Below are 18871 nucleotides of genomic sequence, written 5' to 3' on the forward strand. Positions count from 1 at the left end.
CTTTTCAAAGGACTGTTTGTTGTTCTCTTTATTTTCCCTAATGACTGATTTAAAACTTTTAAAAAATCAGTTAGTGTTATATTGTGCTGGCATTTTATTGCTGTTTTGTTTTGGGTGCATATTATTGTATACTCTATTATCTTAATCTTTGAAAGCAACTCTGCAAGCTTTTTGGCTAACACTCTTTATCAGAAAATTAAAATGTCCCTGCCAAATACTGTAAAACAGGTTGTAAAATGTTATAATCAAAATGTTATAATCAATATAAGGTTGCATTTCCCTGGAAAATGACCAATATATCATTACAGCAAAAAGCAGATTTTTTTTTATGAAGTGCAAGATTGGACTCCTAATATATAACAGATTATATGATAAGATCTTAAAGGAACTATCTGGAGTTCTGAGTTGCTAAAAACAAAAACCCTACCAAAAACCCCACTACACATTTGGCAAATATTAGGAGTTAATTGTCAAGAATGATATATGAAACATTATCTTAGTGAATCCTTTAGCAGCTAAACAACACCCAATCGGTTGGACAAGTATTACGTGATGCCTAAATTATTCTGTAAGATGAAACTCAGTATTTCAGCTTGTTAAAGTTATATGTGGCTGATAGATGTTATATGATCTTCAGCGAGCTACATAAGCTGTGGAAAATCCATAAGAATCAAATATGAGCTTTATAATGAAAAGGTAAAATAGAGATATCATTGTTTCAGTAAGTGAATTAGAAACTTATGTTCTGGAAGAGCAAATTGATTTGGTACCCAGATTGTTGGTAAACTATGAAACAGTTTGCTGACTACATCACTGCACAAACAAACTGGCCAGGTTGGGGGCATATTTCTTTTCAAGTCATAATATAATTTGTTTGGTTTTATGGTAAATGATAGCTTAAGACTTGTGTACTGTATGAACCCAGCCCATTGTGGTTGAGTCACCAAAACATGGTTAAGAGATGTGTGAACTCAGCCAAGGGGATCTAATATATGGCCATAAAAAATACAAAGGTATTTATATTGGAGCATTCAAATAATTGATGCAACTAACCTAGATTTTTTTAAAAGCCCAAGAACTATGTGAAATAGTCCAACAGTTTGTAGTAGTTTTTCCTGACCTATGCTGTTTGTTTATATATCACATTTATACAGCCACCCATCTCACATAAAGCAACTCTTTGTGTATTTATTTATTTGTCAAATTTATATAGCCATCCATCTCACAAAACAAATGACTCTTGATGGACTTCACCGCCACAATTTGGCTGCGAGACTATGGGAGGTAAAGTCTATCACATCTGGAAGAAAGCAGGTGGAGAAAGCTTGGCTCCCACGATCAGGAAAAATAGGTCTTCACACTGAGGCTGATGAGTTTCATGCAGCAGAACTCATCACTTAGCAATTCTGCACTAACCTTGGCCTCCTCTGGAAGGCTGAGGTGCATCACACCATAACTTTATTAAGATGAATGTAAAGGGGGTAGTTGTGGCATTCTGTGGATCATTCATTGGCACAAACTCTAGTTCTTAATTGCAAGGAACAATATTGTGGCACTAGAAAAAAACAGTGTTTTTTGCCAGTAGGAGAACATTAATCTTTTAGATGTAGCAGTAAAAATGGCCATTACTAAAGCCATCTGTGGGGGTGGGAGAGGCAAAAAAGTGAAGATGGCAACCACAGCTATGCAACCAAGTTCAGCTGTGATTTCCATGCAAATGGTGAGGGGCTTTAATTATTCAGGTGTGACTGCCATTCATTTTAAATTTAATTATTAATTTTTTTGACTCTCTCCCATGGCCCTGGGCCAGTTGACATGGTTGTGGAGGAAGTGGATTTACAGGAATGCATCCTACTTCCTACATCCAGTTTGGTGTAGTGGTTAAGGCACCAGGCTAGAAACTGGGAGACCGTGAGCTCTTTTCCCGCCTTAGGCACAAAGCCAGCTGGGTGACCTTGGGCCAGTTACTCTCTCTCAGCCCTAGGAAGGAGCCAATGACAAACCACTTCTGAAAAACCTTGCCAAAAAAACTGCAGGGACTAGTCCAGGCAATCGCCAGGAGTCAAAAACTGACTCGAAATCACAAAATTAATTAATCAATATCCTACTTTTAGATATAGCCTTTTCTTAAGGTTTTACTTTGCCTTTACTAAGATTTGACTCTGTGAATATGCATCTACCTCAGTGCAAAATGTTTTCAAGTGCCTGATCTCTCGCTCCTGTGCCTTTGTCCACAAAGGAGACGTCCTTGTTGCTGCTTTGCCCAGTGTTTATTGTAAATGAAGGTTTTCCAGTTGCAAAACTGGGGTTGTAATGTTCAGTAGTTGGGTGGGCACATCTGCTTATACTGGAAAGCTTTGGAAAATCTACCCTTCTCCCATGTTCTGGGGCAGCAGCACGACAAGCTGGGCAACCTGCATGGGTCCCACAAAAAGCAACAAAAATTAAACAGCCATTGTTTAACCGGGGGGGGGGGCATCTTAAAAGAAACGTAAGCTGGATGGTCCTGAGAAGTCAGCTGAAGAAGAAATGTGACAGCAGAGGAACGATGAAAGAAATTCTCTTTAGAAAGAAGTAGCAGTATGGAAGATATAGCGGTTCTTGATCATAAACTACCCTATATTTGACCACAATGACAGTCACAGCACAATTATTACATGGAAAGTGGCCTCAAAGCAGTTATGACGCTTAGTCTCCGGAACACTTTCAGACCATCCTGCATCTTCAAATTAGTTCTCTCTCTCTCTCTCTCTATATATATATATACACTGTATATATAGTTTTTTGTTCAATTGCTCAGTGCAATTATTGTTTTCTGTTAGATGGAACAAAGAACTCACTGTTCAGATCAACTTCTCTAGCAAACAAAAGGTTACATGGGAACAGTTGGGTTTTATGAAAAATAAGGCAGGAGGATGAGCCTCAGGGCACAGCTGCGTGTAAAAGCATTGGATACCAGCAGCCATTGCAGCTAGTCTCCTTTCTCTCTTTCCCTGAGAGGGAAGTAAAGGTAGAAACTACAGTCACTCCTACTGTAGTATTAAGAAAGACAACTACAAACTGATACAAGGGCATGTAACTGTGGCAAGCATATAAGCTGAGTAACAAAGAATGTCTCCAACTCAGAAAGCTATTCATGGTAGGAATTTAGTTATATGTGCATGTATGTAGCCGGCCAGTGAGGAATTGGAAGTGTGAGCATATAAATTATCTATGAAGTCTGGCTAACCTTTTGCTGTTATTAGCAGCCAAATAGCAGTTGACCTGGAAGTGTCACTGTAAGCAGTCAGTCTGTTGTTTTATTACAATACCCTGTGAACTGGATGTACAAATTGGTCCTGTCTAGAAGGTCAGGCAAATGAAATATAAATCCTTGTGTAAAAGAGCATGAACTTCAATTACCCCTTTGATTTCCTCCTTTCAGCTGAAACTGATTAGGATTAACTTTTAAAGCATTTGAGAACCAGATAATTGAACGTCGCTTCAAGTCTGTAAGCAGCTTTTGCATGCCACACAATTTCTTTTAATCATCTTAAACTGCATCTTATATTACGATAGGGCAAGATCCATCATTTAGGGCCTTTGCAGCTAGCAGCAATATGAAGGATGTACTTCCAGTAGTTCTGTTAACCAGCTGAACTCACAAATTAGGTTCTCTCCCAGATTGAGGGCTATCTCTATTGTTATTGCTTAATTGGTAAGTGGAAAAATCCTTTTGTCTTTCTTTATCTGAATTACTAGTTTGCAGTGTCTTTTTAAAAATTAATTATGGGTCTAAAATCAAGAAGACAAAGAAAACAGGAATCTCGCTCCTTTTCACTGAAGGGACAGCAGATTCTGAAGCAAGCTGAAGAATAGCCAGAAGTTTTCGGTGTGGTTTCATCTAATCCTGACCTACAAAAGGAGATAACTAAAAAAGAAAGCTATGTGGAGTCACTTATCATTTGAAAAGTCATTTTCCATTATTTACAGTCTTGACTGTAATAATACAGTGACTGACTCTGTATATGATGTGATCAGGTCTTTTTGGAGCAGAAGCAGAGATTTTATGCCTTCAATCAGAGAATGGTGAAGTTAGAAACCTTATTCATTGATTCACATAGGACAAGAATTATTCAGTTTGAAGATTCAGATAAACAATGTCCATCAATGTTGAAATACTGTTGAAAATACATTAAAATGTTCAGGGTGAAGTGACCTGTTTACAAAGTCTATTTCATGGAAATATGAAATAATTTACTGTATGATCTAACAGTGCTATATTACGCTGTAATACTGTTCCACCTAAATCTAATTCCAACACATGGGAAGTCCTACAAGCTTATATGCTAGAATTTTTTTGGTGGATATATAGTATTTTTAAATCTTTCACAGCAAGAACATGCTTTTTTTTTTTTGTTCAACCCCACAATGCATATGTCTTTGACTTGATTATTTTTAAATATTTCCATCTTTAGTTAAAAGGATAGATAAATGTAATACAAATGCTATTACAATATTTGATTTTGCTCGAGTAACATCATTAATTCTAAGAAAAAGTGGTCTTATCTTTCTCGTGATAGGTTCAACTATATGATCGTTAAAAGATGTACATTTTATAAAATAAATGAAAGAGTTTGAACAATTTTTAATACACAGGCATTTTGCCAACTTAATGTTTGTTTGGGAAGTTTTAAGGAATACATTTGTTCTCATGTTGTTGCACGTGCTTCATGGAAAAAGAATAACAAACAAATCAAAGCAAGACAAATTGGAGAAAAAAAAGTTAAAGGATTTTTGAGTGCATGTGCCAGGAAGCTTAATACATAGTTTTATGTCTGCTAAATTGGTACAGAGTTCCAGCTAAGCACTTGATATAGAACATTCACTGAATTAAATAAAGCAAAGATATTTGCAGAATGTAGAAAGACCTGGTAAATTATTGGACTCTCGATTCAAACAACAAAACAAAGTGATATTTGTATTATCAAGGATGCTCAGAGGAAAAGTATATAATAACATACAGTAGATTTGTCAAAAATCAGTATTTATGTTGTAATATTTTTATACTTGGCTTTATAATACTGAGTTAAATGTCACTGAAGAAGGAATTAATAATCTTTAAAAAATAGTATAGTTCTTTTGAAAATTACACATGACCAGGCTGTTTATTTAGTTGTACCTTTACCTTTTCAGGAAATAATACAGTAGATGCTATTAAAAATAGTAAAAATTCCTGGTCCCTATGGCTTGGGTGGTATAAACATACCTTGATTTGTTTTGTCCTTATATTGTTGGGTAATTATAATTTTGCTTTTTTGAATAACCTTTTTCCAGCTTTTCCAACTGTAATTTTGAAAGCTGGTAAAGATTCTGATTATGCCAGCCATCAACTGGCATGTAGGCTCATAAAAGGGCAACAGGCTTGGATAGTATTAAATTATTAATTGAACTTTCAGATAACCATTCAGAAAAACCAAAATCAGCAATGATGGTCTCGTTGGACATGGAAGAGGCCTTTGATATGATATATGGGAATACTTGGAGCAAGTACTGGCCAAATTGGGGTTTCCTTTTTTATTAATTGGATTAAAATGTGATACTCTAATCCTTGGCCAGGGTTATTACAAATGGAATTATTCCTCACCTATCAAGAGTTCCATAGAACTCACAAGGATGTCCTTGAACTCCTCTTACATTTAAACTGATATTAGAACCATTGGCTCATTTTATCAGACAATCAAAGGACATTCTGGGCATAAAAGCAGCTGAAGCAAAAATTGTTATATGTTGATGATATGTTATGTCTTATCCATGTTTATTAATATTACATAGCAGTGCTTATTGATATAGTATAACAGTTTGATAAATTATGAGGTTATTCAGTTAACCGTCGTAAGTCTTCTATGAGAGTGGTTTAGTCTAGTGTATAAAGGCAATGGGACAGTCACTTTCTCTGAGTCCCAGGAAGAAAGCACTGGTGAGCTACTTCTAAAAATGTTGTCAAGACAACTGCAGAGACTCGTTCATATAGTTGCCAGGAGTCAAGACTTGAAGGAACATACACTAGATAGACAGATCAATCAATCAATAGATTTCATATGCTTCCTAAAGTTTCTAAGATACTTATATAAATTTGCAAATATTTGGGTTTTACATGGTGTTTGAACTCTTTTACACACCTAGGAATAATTTTCCAAGAAAACGTTCCTTGTGGGTATAAATATATGAAAGTTTATCTCAAATTAATGCTTACTTAAATAGATGATTAAAAATCCCAACAAGTTTATGGGGAAAGATAAATGTTATAAAAACAAGTATTATAGATTTATATATGTACTTAGACGTATTCCTGTATTAATGTTTTAGAGGTATTTCAGGCAGATGGATATGTTAGTAAGAAAGAAGTTATGGGAAGGAAAAAAACCTCTAGATTTTCTTCATCCAAATCATGTCTGTCATAGAATGAAAAGAATTTTAACTTTCTTGGAGAGAGAGAGAAAGATAGTCACCAGGCATATATTTTGACCTCTATATATTTTGACCTTTCTTTCTTTATAGAATCCAAGCGATCAAGTCCAAACTCACTCCAGACACAATTAGAAAGCTATTACATGACCCCTCTTATATCATGGCTAGGGCATTCTTTTTTTTGGGGGGGGGGGGTCATAATTCTATCTTATTTCCAGAATTAAAAGCTGCAAGGCATATTTGGAACATGCTGGGATGGAAGTACAATTCTGACCCTTATTCAAATGGTAAATTTACACTGTGAGATAATCTCAGTTTAAAAATGGCAAATAAATAATTATTGTTAATACTATTGTTATTATTAATGGGCTAATAGGAATATTTAATATTTTAGACCAGCTTATTGCCAATCAAGTTTTTGAACCATTTCAGCTACTGCAAGAGAACTTTGGATTGGCAGTATAAAACAGCAGAATCACCATATACCGAATTTGATTCCACAATTTGTTTCAGATGAATTAATTGCATCTATAACTCCTGAATTACAAGTTACTATCATACTATCCATGTTGAAATGTGTGCTGGATGTTTCCCAATCTATGGTATTTTTTAAATTGGCAAAGAATATGAAAGGGAATCTTTCTTTTCCCCTTTCTTTTTAAAGGAAAGCAATAAAACACACACACACACACACACGCACGCACACACACAGAGCTGTGATCTAATTTGGTTTGGAAAAAAGTTGCTATCTCTTGGCAAACTCAGGGGATACACCTTCCACAAAAGACACCCTAGATTTGTTAACAAACACATAATCTAACCTTGTATTTCCTGTTGTAATCATTTTTGTGTTGCTCTAGTATTTTTGCAAACCACACAGCTGCAACAAGACAAAGTAAATATTTTTTTAACATTGGAATGATGGATGAACACTGACTGCAATATATAAAATTATAATAGTGACAAGACTATGAAATGACCTCCCATGTTGTTTCTTTCAATAGCAACTTTCCCCCCTTTTCTCTTTTCTTTATTTGTGGAGGAGTGATGATGGTTAACGTAGGATTGCCTTCCCTCTCTCGTGCGCATCTTTTCCACTACTTGATTTATTCAGCGGAAACTCCTCTCCGTTTTTATGTGGGCTTCACATAAATACAGCTGCCATCATTACAGCTCTTTCTGTACCAAGCGGGAGTGCTGTCTGTCCATTCTTGAGTCAGCACATGAGGTCAGCATAACATTTCCTATCTCCACAGCCAATTCCTATCCTGCCTCTATTGCATCAGTTCTAAGCCACTGCCAAAAGGACAGTGCCCTGATTTGTGAATGTGCCACTCTTCTCAGGCAAGGTGGTTAGTTTTCTCCTCTGTCTTCCCTTTTCACAATGTGGCTAGCCAATGGGGAAAACATCCATCGATCATAGTCCTGCAATAGGAGGATTTCTGGACTCGGTCAATCTTCTTTAGGCTGGTTTGTCTACACCTCCTCCAATACTCCATTTGGGCATTTCTTCCAAATTAAAATTATGCTAAGAAAACATATGGGAAGACTGCAGAGAAGAAAGTTCCAGGGAAGCAGTCTCTACCAGGATTGTGCAAGTGGGTCCTTCAGAACAGCAGAACTGAAACTGACAAGATGCTGGCAAGCACTTTCACTTTAAGGGGAAGAAAATGAAAACTGACCAAGTAAGCAACACTGGGGGCTGACTCATGATCAGAGGGGAAGGGGTGGGCCTACACCTCCAAACATTCCCGAAACATATATCTGATTAATCCACAATAGACTAGCTGACCTCACCTACAAGGTGGAAGATGTTGGAATAAAGGGGAAAATGCTACCTTTATGTCTGTCTTTTCCACGTGCTTCACGGAGCAAAGTGAACATTATTCTCAGAGTACAATTGTGCCATCATCAAGCACAGTGGGGGCAGAGCCTGCATCTACTTTGCTTCCTTGTTCCAATGTTAGGTATATCATAGATAATATATTTTAGTTACTGACATGCAGTCACTTAGTCTATACTTTCAGTAGAAAAAGTGACATCAGAGAAGAAATACACTGATGAGACATGTGCTCCAAAACTTCACATTTAAGAGAACCAACTTTATTCAATCTTCCCTTCCTACTGTGAATTCTCTTCTGTTCCAGATTGGCCTACTGTCATTAAAAGACATTTTTTCTACACTATTCAGTTATCAAATCAAATCAAATCAAATCTCCGTTAAGGTCATAGACCAGCATATTCAGTTATCTGGTGGAACCACCATTCCAAAACCCCTTTGCTGCACTTGAACTGATTTTGCGACATAAAAAAGTTCCAGAAAGGGAAGTTCAAAACAAAATAACAATTGCATTTGCTTAGGAATGGTCCATGCAAAATCTAGATTGGCAGTTTTCAAACAACAGCCATGAGAGTGATCATACGTTGACTACAAACATGTCATTCCTGTTGAACTCTCCTTTTTCCTAAAAGCACAATTAAGGAAACTCTTAATGTGAAGTTGTTATTTCATGAAAAGCAAAGGAACCTAATTGTATACATGACAAATACTGAAACCTTCAGTAAGGCAATATATTTATGAAGCACTCAAGACTGCCTAACTTGCAAACTTAATCAAAAAGCAAGTGGACAGTTTTGATTTGACTCTGAAGTCCTGCATGACAGAAATTTTAAACTGAAGATGACTACAGACATTCAAGTTAGATTCCGCTGCCACACTGCTGCAAGTGGTGTTTTCAAATTGTCAGGACTGATGGGATAAAGAAGTAAATAACAGTTTGGGATTGATGGGAGCTATAATGTAACAGATCTGGAAGATACTAAGTTGGGGACGCTGTCCTGGACCTTTCAGAAGACATGAGACTAGTGGCATTATGGAACAACTTGAAATCTTTGCATTATCTTTCCTTCCTTCATTCTATTTCAGCAGGATCCCATAGTTACCCTCATAATATGGAACTGTTGTTAGGAAAACTGGGGTTATACTTAATTATGATGGAGGAAAAGGAAGAACCCGATAGGATTTACCTTTGAAAACAGCATTCTTACCATCAGTAACAAATTCCATATTGTGCTTCTATGCATTAGGGTAAGACATACCTCAATTTTCGTCACGCTGAATCAATTCTACGACCACTCAATACTATGAAGAAAAACTGATTCAGACTAAGTGAACATGATTTGCTATAATGTTTTATATAGTTGATTATATACAGATATATGTAATATGATAAACAAAGTGACTCACTTCTTCATTAATATCATTTCCTGACATGGGCAGTATTTGGAAAAGTCACCACTTTTGAGCAAGAGCTTTTTAAATGTATTTTGATAATATGACTTTGCACATATGCCAACAAAAATAATTCTAAACTGCATTCCAATAGTCAATTTCCTTAAGCTTATTCCATGAATATTATGCATCAATTTGTTAAAAAGGATACAGTTAAATACAATTTTAAAAACTATAACTTAAAAGTACTTGCAATTGCTATAAAAAAGAATGTCGCTCATGACATGCAATACAGTATTAGGAATAGCGAGAAAGGCTTGCAATTGTTCTGAAGGAGTAAGGAGATAAATGAGATTTCTCCAGAGCAAGTGGCCAAGGTCCTGCAGCCTTTTGGAACTATTTCACTGATGAAAGTAGATCTTATGGGCAATTCAATCCAAACATACTGATCCAAATATGCATAATGGATCAGTAGACGCAAGCCTCTTCTGGCCCTCATTCTGCAAATATAAAACACATATCCCTGCATAAATGCCCAAATGTCACAATCTCTCATTGTCAGTAATATATAATAACGTAAGCATGGAAGAAATTGCAATTACAGGTATGTGCAGATGAATATATATATATATATACACACACGCCTTTTCATCGTATTACTCTGTAGAGGAATAGTGCATACAACTCTGACATCCTTTCAGCAGGCATTGTTGTACCTTGTGTAATAACAGAAACAGCACCCTCCAGGTACTCTCTTTACAGATTCATGGCTGATAAACCACCACCTGTAGTATGCCCTTGCAGCAAAAGGAGACCACCACCAGATTGTAAGGTTAGACTGCATCTTTCTCCTCTTCAGTGTAATATAAGATTTCAGTTCTATTATAGATCTCTACAGAAAGTCACTGATTGTACTGAGAACTTAAAATAGTTTGTATATTAGCAACTTCAGTACTTTGGTTGATAAAATAAATTTAAGACTCTAACAAGAACATTTCTCCTCTTCATGTCCTGGTAAATCTCAGCAATGTAAAGAATGGACTGCTTGTATGACTCTCTTAGCTTGGGTGTTTTACTTCAACCCTTGACTTGTTTATACTTTTAAGCTAAGAATGAAGTTGAGAGACAAATCAGAGCATGAGAGTCAGTTGGCAGGGTCTGAGCTTTAGGTTACATTTCCCATCTTAGCATAAGCATTTGCCTTCACAATAATATTTTTTTTCCAGTAAATGGCAGTTTATAATTTAATAGCATTGGGGCTCGGGATTCCCAGTTTCATACAAAAACACTAGGCAGCACTGCATGGCCTAATTAGTAGTAGTTCTCTCCAAGAGAACTGAATTTAGGAGTCTCTAGCAAGAATTTGCATTTCCATCAAACACCATTCTCTAAGGTTCATGAAGTTAAGCCACTATAAAACTGAGAACTACTTGAAATATAGACAGGACCTCATGTCCTCTGAAGGGAGGAAAACATGCTGCAAGAGTAAGAAATAAGTTTGTGTTGGTAGAGGTTGTTTGTTTTACAATGGTGAGATCATTTATAAACTGAGCAATGTAACCCTAAACTATATGCTCCAAAGAATGCTTGAATAATTCAATGGTTCTTATTCCAACATAAATGTGTGCAGGATTGAACTGTGCCCAAAACAAACATGAACAACAGACTTGGAATGTATCAGCAACTCACACGTATTATTTACAATTGATGGAGTGGACAGCCAAGAGGTACTGATAGCCACATGCATAAAATGCAGTTAAAAGGGATCAGATAAATTGGAAGACAAATCAGCAATATGCCTTCAGTACCAATTGATGGGGAAGAGGGCTTTTGTTCTTCTGCTTTGATGGTGATTACATTGAACCACTCTAGGAAAAGTGGTTAGCCTCCTTCTATTAAGAAAAAGAGTACATGCAATTGCTACATGCACAGGGAAGCTATTCTTAACTAAAGAATTGGCTTTATGAAGATGTTTTGCGTGGAGATGGTTTTTCAGTGCAGTTTTTATTTTTTGCTACAGACCAGATGCTTCAATTTGGTTAATCTCAGGGAGACAAACCTCATCACTCTGTTAAATACTCAGCAAGCTCTAAATGTACTGTTTTCAAGTCAGAATCTTTGTGAATGGGTTTGTCAAATGGTGGGAGAAGAAGCCTTGTCTTGGACTCTGCAGGATATGAGGAAGACAATAGAATCAAGTCCACATTCAGCTACATAAATAGTCCTCACTTAATCCATTCATTCAGTAACCACTGGAAGTTATGATGGCTCTGAACGAAGGGACTTACGACTGGTTCTCAAAGTTCTGACTGTTGCAGTGCCCCCGCAGTCATGTGAACAAAATTTGGGTCCACCTGCATTTACGACCGCCTTTTGGCAATCCACCTACTTCTGCCACCAGCTGCCCCTGCCATTGCACCCGGTGTGCCACTACTGTACCAGCTGGAGCATTCTTCTGCGCCACCTTCTTTCATGTCAGTGCAGTCGGGACTTCTGTCACATGTCAGCCAGGGCCTCCATTTGTGCCCCACTTTGTGTGCCAGCCAGGGCCTCTGTTCGCCTCCCAGCCAGGGCTTCTAGCCGGATCCTTCTTTCATGCACCAGGATGCATGAAAGAAGCCCTGCTGCAGTGGTACAAAAGAAGGCTTCAGCCAGTACAGTAGTGGCTGGACAGCAGGGGCAGTGGGTAGGCCAAAAGGGCAGAGATGGGGGGGAGACAGGTAGATGGGGGGAGTTTAAGAGGAGACAGAGGAGGCAGTCCCTTGCCTTACTGAGGCTCGAGGTTGGGAGGGACCAAGCCAGGAATGACTTGGATCAGGGTGAGTCCTCGCCTAACAACTGGTGGGATTCGGTTAACAGCAGCAATGGGGTCTGCTGGGATTGCTGTTGCTAAGCGATGTGGTCATGTGATGTCACACTTTAAGACCACATTGCTTAGCTACAGAAATTCCAGTCCCAATTACTGTAGTTAACCGAGGACTACCTGTAATTCCACCCAAAGCAATGCATACTACCACCACATGTTGCAACATAGAAAGCAATTACAGGAAGAAATGTTACAATAGAAGGCATAAACGTAGCCCTGCTTTGGTGTAAATCCTAACAATACATAGTGTGACCATGTACTGTGCAATATGTAACAGCATGCGCAATTGAGGTAAAGACTTACATGTGTCAGCATAACAAGCTTTTATACGCACATTTTGGCTAAATATATGAGATGGGCATAATTATTACCATCACACCAATCTCTTCATTGTTTGATGGCTTTCTATCCTGAAAAAGTCAGTTACACTTTTTAATAGATGGAACAGAGAGAATACTTTTTTGCTATGGTGTTCATGTAAGTTTCTGAAGTATTATGAAAAAAAATCAGTATTTCCATACACCTTCTTCTGGCCATGATGGAAGAGGAGATAAGAGTATATAAATCTGAGCCTTACCATTATTCTTCCCCATTACAATAAACCAAGGCTTACTGTAATGCTTGACTGCAATCACAAACAATTAGTTGTGGGCACCTTGTAGCCTCAAATTATACCTCTAAAACTAATCCACCTAGCATTTTAATGAGTTGGAAGATGATATTCAAGTGTAATTTGCAACTGTAATGACTGCATTCAGGGAAGACTTCTTCCATGCGTAGATATCTTTCTAAATAGTCTCTACAGGGCAGGGCCATGTTGAAGCAAATATTCCATTTTCTTGGTAACATACTGGAAATAAATCCTTCTGAATTGAATTACTTCTTTCCAACCAAGCATGAATAGTATCATAGTTTGGCGAGATTAGAAATTCCCTATTTCATGACTTGTATGGCTTTGTTTTACTGTTTACTATCATAATAATTGATTTGCATGCTACATTTTCAAGGTAAACCATGTCCAAAATATTTCACAGCCACACATGTTTGCCACTTCATGGGAATCTAGGATGCTGTACCTTCTTTTTAAAGTGAGAGAAGCAGAGGAAATAATAGAATTTTTAACACTCCCACTCAATTAAATTCCTATAATTCTTTGTGGGAAACCATGACAGGGGAAAGAAAACCTTGTTTTTAAGACAGCATAAATTTGATCTCTCCCTCCCTCTATAAATGTAATATAATTATGATGTAGATGTACCCTTAGGGGATTATTAAGGGCATTTATGACAGAAATATCAGAAACTAATTTGTGCAGAGTCATATCTGATTGCAATTTGCAAAGATTTACTAATGTACATTCAGGAGTCACAGTTACACACAAATGGAGATAGGAAACGAAGACTCATAGTGTCAGAACACAAATTCTGACTCATGTTCTAATTATAATTAAGAATACTAAAGATGGGGTCAAGAGACTCAAAATAAATTTAGCTAAAAGTGAATCCTAGCTAAAATATGATTTTAATTCAGAGCTTTCTAAAGAGCAAGAGTTCTATTGCCAGCAATAGCAGGATAAGTTCTATGAGCACAGAATAGCCATCAGTGAAGAAACATCTTTTATCAGTGACTTTACTGTTTTGCCATAATGAAGTCTCAAGGACAGGGCAATCTGACTTGCAGAAGCTACAATTACCTGCATCTAGGATATAAACAAGACAAAGAACACTTGCAGCCTTAAAGCATTTAGGTGATTTTAAAAAGCAGAATAGAAAGGATTAGAGTTGCTACAGCAACCATGTATTATTCTACTTTAATATGTTACCTAAATTATTTATTTTTAAAGATGATGACCTTATTTTGAGCTAGGCCATTTTTTTAAGGCAGATATTACCAATTTGATGCCACCAACACACAATAAAAAGTCTAAAAACATACAATATAAGGCTAAAATTAAAACAATTATGAACATGAAAGGGGTATATTGATATAAATATAAAAGTGTGTATACGTAATACATATATTCCAAAATGATCCATATATAAAATGTCAAAATACGTCAAATAAAATAAAATAAAGACTTTGAAGGCATATTAGTTATGTACAAGGCATTTGGCAGAGACAGTTTTTTTTTAAAAAAGTACTGAGAATATTATTCGGCCTTCATCTGTTCTCTAACATCCAAAGGCAGAGTTTCAAATAAGGTGTCTTCAACCACAAGTCCGCTCTTTTTCAGAGCTCTGCAGTCACCAAGTTCATGGGGAAGAAATTCCAGGTGGTTTCCTTTAATGTCCAAGTAGGATAGCAACACCAGATTTCCAATTTTTGGTGAAAGGATAGACAAGTTGTTTTTCCCAATCTTCAGTGTCTTGATTTTTTTGCAAAAGTATAACTCATCTGGCACACTCTCTACTTTGTTGCAAGAGATTGAAAAATACTGTAAGCTTTGTAGAACTCCAATTTCAGGGGGGATGAATCGTATGTCATTGTAAGATAAGTCTAAATATCTAATTTTGTTGCATAAGAAAAGGTGGGATGGGAGAACCTCTATCTTGTTGTGACTAAAAGAAAGCCGTTCTAGACTAGTGAGCTTCTTTATGTGCTCAGGGATATAGGTTATACTGTTGTGCCATAACTTTAGGGTTGTAAGTTTTCTAAGGTGTTGAAAGCTAACAATTTCCTCTATAGATTTCAGATTGTTTTCCTTAAGATCTAGTTCCTGGAGGGTGTTAAGGCTGAAAACAGCATGAGGAATGCGTTCCAGATCACAGTGCACTAACTCTAATTCTGTCAAGTTGACCATTTTTTTCAGGTTGTTGAGCATTACTAGTTTAGTGCCATCATTATGAATGCACATTTTTTGAAGGTGACTTGAAACATCAACCACAGACTGTGGGATTTTGGACAGGTTGCTTTTAATGTGCAGAACTTTAAGATTCTTAAGTTCTCGAAAAGACTCTAAAGTTATATTTTTAGAAATATCATGGCATAAAGAGCCAATTAAGCTCAATTCTTCTAAATTTCTGAGCCCATACATCCAAGGTGGAAGTTCTCTGAAGTCATCAAACTTGACATTCAAGACTTTCAGGTTTTCTTTTAGAAATGCCAAGGCTGCACTGTGGATCTTTGCAGAACACTGATATAGAGAGAGCTCTTGGAGATTGTCCAGTTGCACAATGGTAGCTGGTATCATGACATTATTAATAATTTCAAGTTTCAAAGACTGAAGCTCTGTAATTTCAAAAACTGTATCAGGAAGTCCAGACAGCATAAACAGTTGCAGTTCCAAATGGTTATGGGCATTCATCTGTAGTCTTTGCCTCAGTTTATCGGCCGTCCACTCATTGTTTAAATTCAGTTGCTTCAGTTTGTTTTCACTGACCTCTGAAAGAAACACAGCAAATCTTTTAGAATAAAGAGGATCATACTGGTCTATCAGGTGGAGCATAAAAGCAAAGTCATTTCTGACATCTGGGATATCATCAATTCCAGTCTCTTGCCGGACATACTCAAAAGAATATTCTTTCAGCGAGCGGTAAAACAGCCAGTACAAAGTGTAAAGGCATGTCAGTCCATAAATACTTACAAAGCACAAGTAGCAGAATGAGAGTTTAGAAAAGAGATGTGCCATTGTATGATTGCAAGAAAAGTGCTTATATCCTGTCATGTCTTGAATGTCAACATTGCAATCTACTGTAAACTGAACTTTTGAAACAAGTGCACTGTTATATGCAATAATAATAAGAAACTTGATCACTTTCAGCACTGTTTGGCGAACATACATGGCGTATAATAGGTCACCTTCCTCAACATGGAGACGGAATTTCTTCACCTTCTCAAATAATGCTTTAGCTTGTTCTCCTTCTTTTTTATCCAAAGCCCCTGGAGTTCCTTTATCCACAATGAACTTCTCAGGAATGGATCTCAAAGACTGAGTCCTGACCAAATTGCCTTCTGTGCTAGGCTGGACCGTATTTGACCTGCTGATGTTGTTCTTTCTGTTGTCTTTCTCCTCAGAGTCTTCTCCAGATACCTCTGATAAAGCCCTTGTAGTCCAAGGAGAGTCAAAACATTTCCCCAGAATGGAAATGAAATGTTCAATTTTTGAGCTGGACCCTGGGAATTTGAACCAGAAGTTGCTACACAGCATGAAGATCAATGTGTGTATAAGGACAAGATATGGAAAGTACTTTGCATACCAATGCAAGGCACGTTCGTAGCACATTTGATTTATAAAACTGTACTGCTGGAGGTCTAGGTCAGTCTTTAGGCCCTTCATTTCAACAGTAGCAGGAGGTGTAGATGGCTTGGGTGGAAGGAATGGAGCTGCACTGGAGTCCATATCTGACATATTAAGAAGGTGAGATGTGTTCTGAGAAGGCTGGACTCTTTTGGGAAGGCATATGATCTTATCCTGCATAACCTGAAATGCACACAAATAAAAATTGTATTTTGAAAATACATTTTGAAGCAAATAACTCATTTAGTGGAGGAAGATAAGGTCGCACACTTGTAGTCTTTGAAACATCTTTACCTATAGAATTCACAGATTTGGAATATGAATCATGCTACCTTCTTAACCACCAGAATCTCTGCAAACTGCAATTGTGTGTAAAAATTATAACTACAGTGCTATTATATTCTTCTGACCACCAACATTTAAACATGACCATCTGTTTCAAAGGCTATCTATCATCATTACTTGGTGTTGGAACTAAACAGCCACATGAACAAAGAAAATCATAGTATTACAGATTTTATTGCATGTATATATTTGTTAGCCTGCTCCATCCAAAGGACTCAGGGCAGGTTATTGATGTTTTTCCCCTTGCAATTTATATTGCCATCCAAAATCTGCAGGTCTCCATTTCATCACAGACTGTGGGGAAGGAAAGGCATAAGTATGGTGGTTTCAATATCATTGTGGATCTTTTAGTAGGATTTGGCAGCCCATAACAACCCGGGGTTTCAGGCAGGAAGCATGGATGGTGTATTTTGATGGCATAAGGCTTCAAGACATGGACAGAGATAAACCAAGTTTTTCTGCCACGAAGAATGTTTTGGAAAAATGTTTCCAACTGTATTTCCTAAAACTAGAATAAATTTGGGAGGGCTTACTAATAGCATAGACCAGGACCTTTCAAATATTCTGTATTCCACTATATTCATGTGGAATAAAAATTCCAAATCAGGATCCTATGTATTTGGGTGGCATGAGTCGCTCAAAGGCCCTCTTTATAAAATCTAGCATTTCAAAAGGCACCCAAATTTACTTCCAAGGGAAGAATTGGACACAGATGATTAAATGCTTTAAAATGAACAGCAACTTTGCCCCTTTCTCCTCTGTAGCTGTATCATTCCCCATCTGGGCATTCCAGCAGCCTGGGAGAAATCTGTGTCTAAACTATGTCCTGTAGTTACTTAGCAACGAGGAGGCAAATCATACTGCCTTCTCTTTACAGTCAAAATGGCCAGATGGGTGCCACAGGCTGTTGTTATAGGCATCTCTTCAACCTCCAACAAGGGCATATATTTGTGTATTCATTATCCTTATACCCTGCATTTATTTCAAGGAGAGCGTGAAGCCTATAATCCTGGCAGTTTAAGGGCCAGGCCTGCTTAGCTTCAGCAAGAGACATGTACCACCTCATTGTAAGACCAAGCTGACAGCTATTAAGAACAGCTGTAATCTACACTTTGATCTATTGCTCCATGCCCTTCCCAGGCTCATAATGGTCAGAACAAATGAGCTATTCTCCATCTACCTATAGGAAACATACAAGTCAAACTGCTCATGTTGTGGCTTAAATGTCACCGATTCTAGGCTAACAAAGGTTTGGCTTTAGCCCAGTGCTACCTCTCCGACCCCAAGCACTACCATATTTATCAAAAAGAGGATGATTCTGAATTTAAGTTGACTTAAAGGTAAAATATTAGGGTGGGGGAAGCCCTAGTATTCTTTTCAGGTAAATAGAGAACTACATTTCCCAATTACAGTGTGTTTGAAATCATACAGGTGCTTTCAAATTCTCTGACATGGACCCCAGTACCCTGCAGGGTATAATTCTTTATATTAAACAATTAGTCTCATTATCAGTAATAAGGATACTGCAAATTACGCATTGGTCTGAATTACTGATATGATTTGAATACTCACAGATTTATGCCACTAAAGCAGCTCTGTTTGTAGAAGAGGTAATGGGCAGGGTGTAAATTCAAACATTTGCATTCTTACTTGCTATTTTTATGAGTTTTACACATTTGTACACTCTAGCGTATTTATTTCAATGAGATTTATAAACCATAATGGTTGGATTAACCCAAAT

General features: G+C 37.2%; 1 protein-coding gene across 1 annotated transcript in view; it reads right to left on the bottom strand.

Moving 5' to 3' along the window:
• Positions 1-4533: 4533 nt before the first annotated feature.
• LRRC8C (leucine rich repeat containing 8 VRAC subunit C) overlaps positions 4534-18871 on the bottom strand; it is a 40022-nt gene continuing 25684 nt past the window's right edge. Inside the window, exon 3 of the mRNA XM_088153340.1 lies at positions 4534-16968. Within this exon, the coding sequence (XP_088009466.1) occupies positions 14698-16968 (2271 nt within the window). The 3' untranslated portion in view covers positions 4534-14697. The remainder of the gene's footprint in view (positions 16969-18871) is intronic.

This window comes from Python bivittatus, unplaced genomic scaffold (assembly GCF_059951505.1).
Source record: "Python bivittatus isolate LINGU-HERP-01145 unplaced genomic scaffold, Pbiv_v1 ctg000700_np1212, whole genome shotgun sequence".
Taxonomy (NCBI): Eukaryota; Metazoa; Chordata; class Lepidosauria; order Squamata; family Pythonidae; genus Python; species Python bivittatus.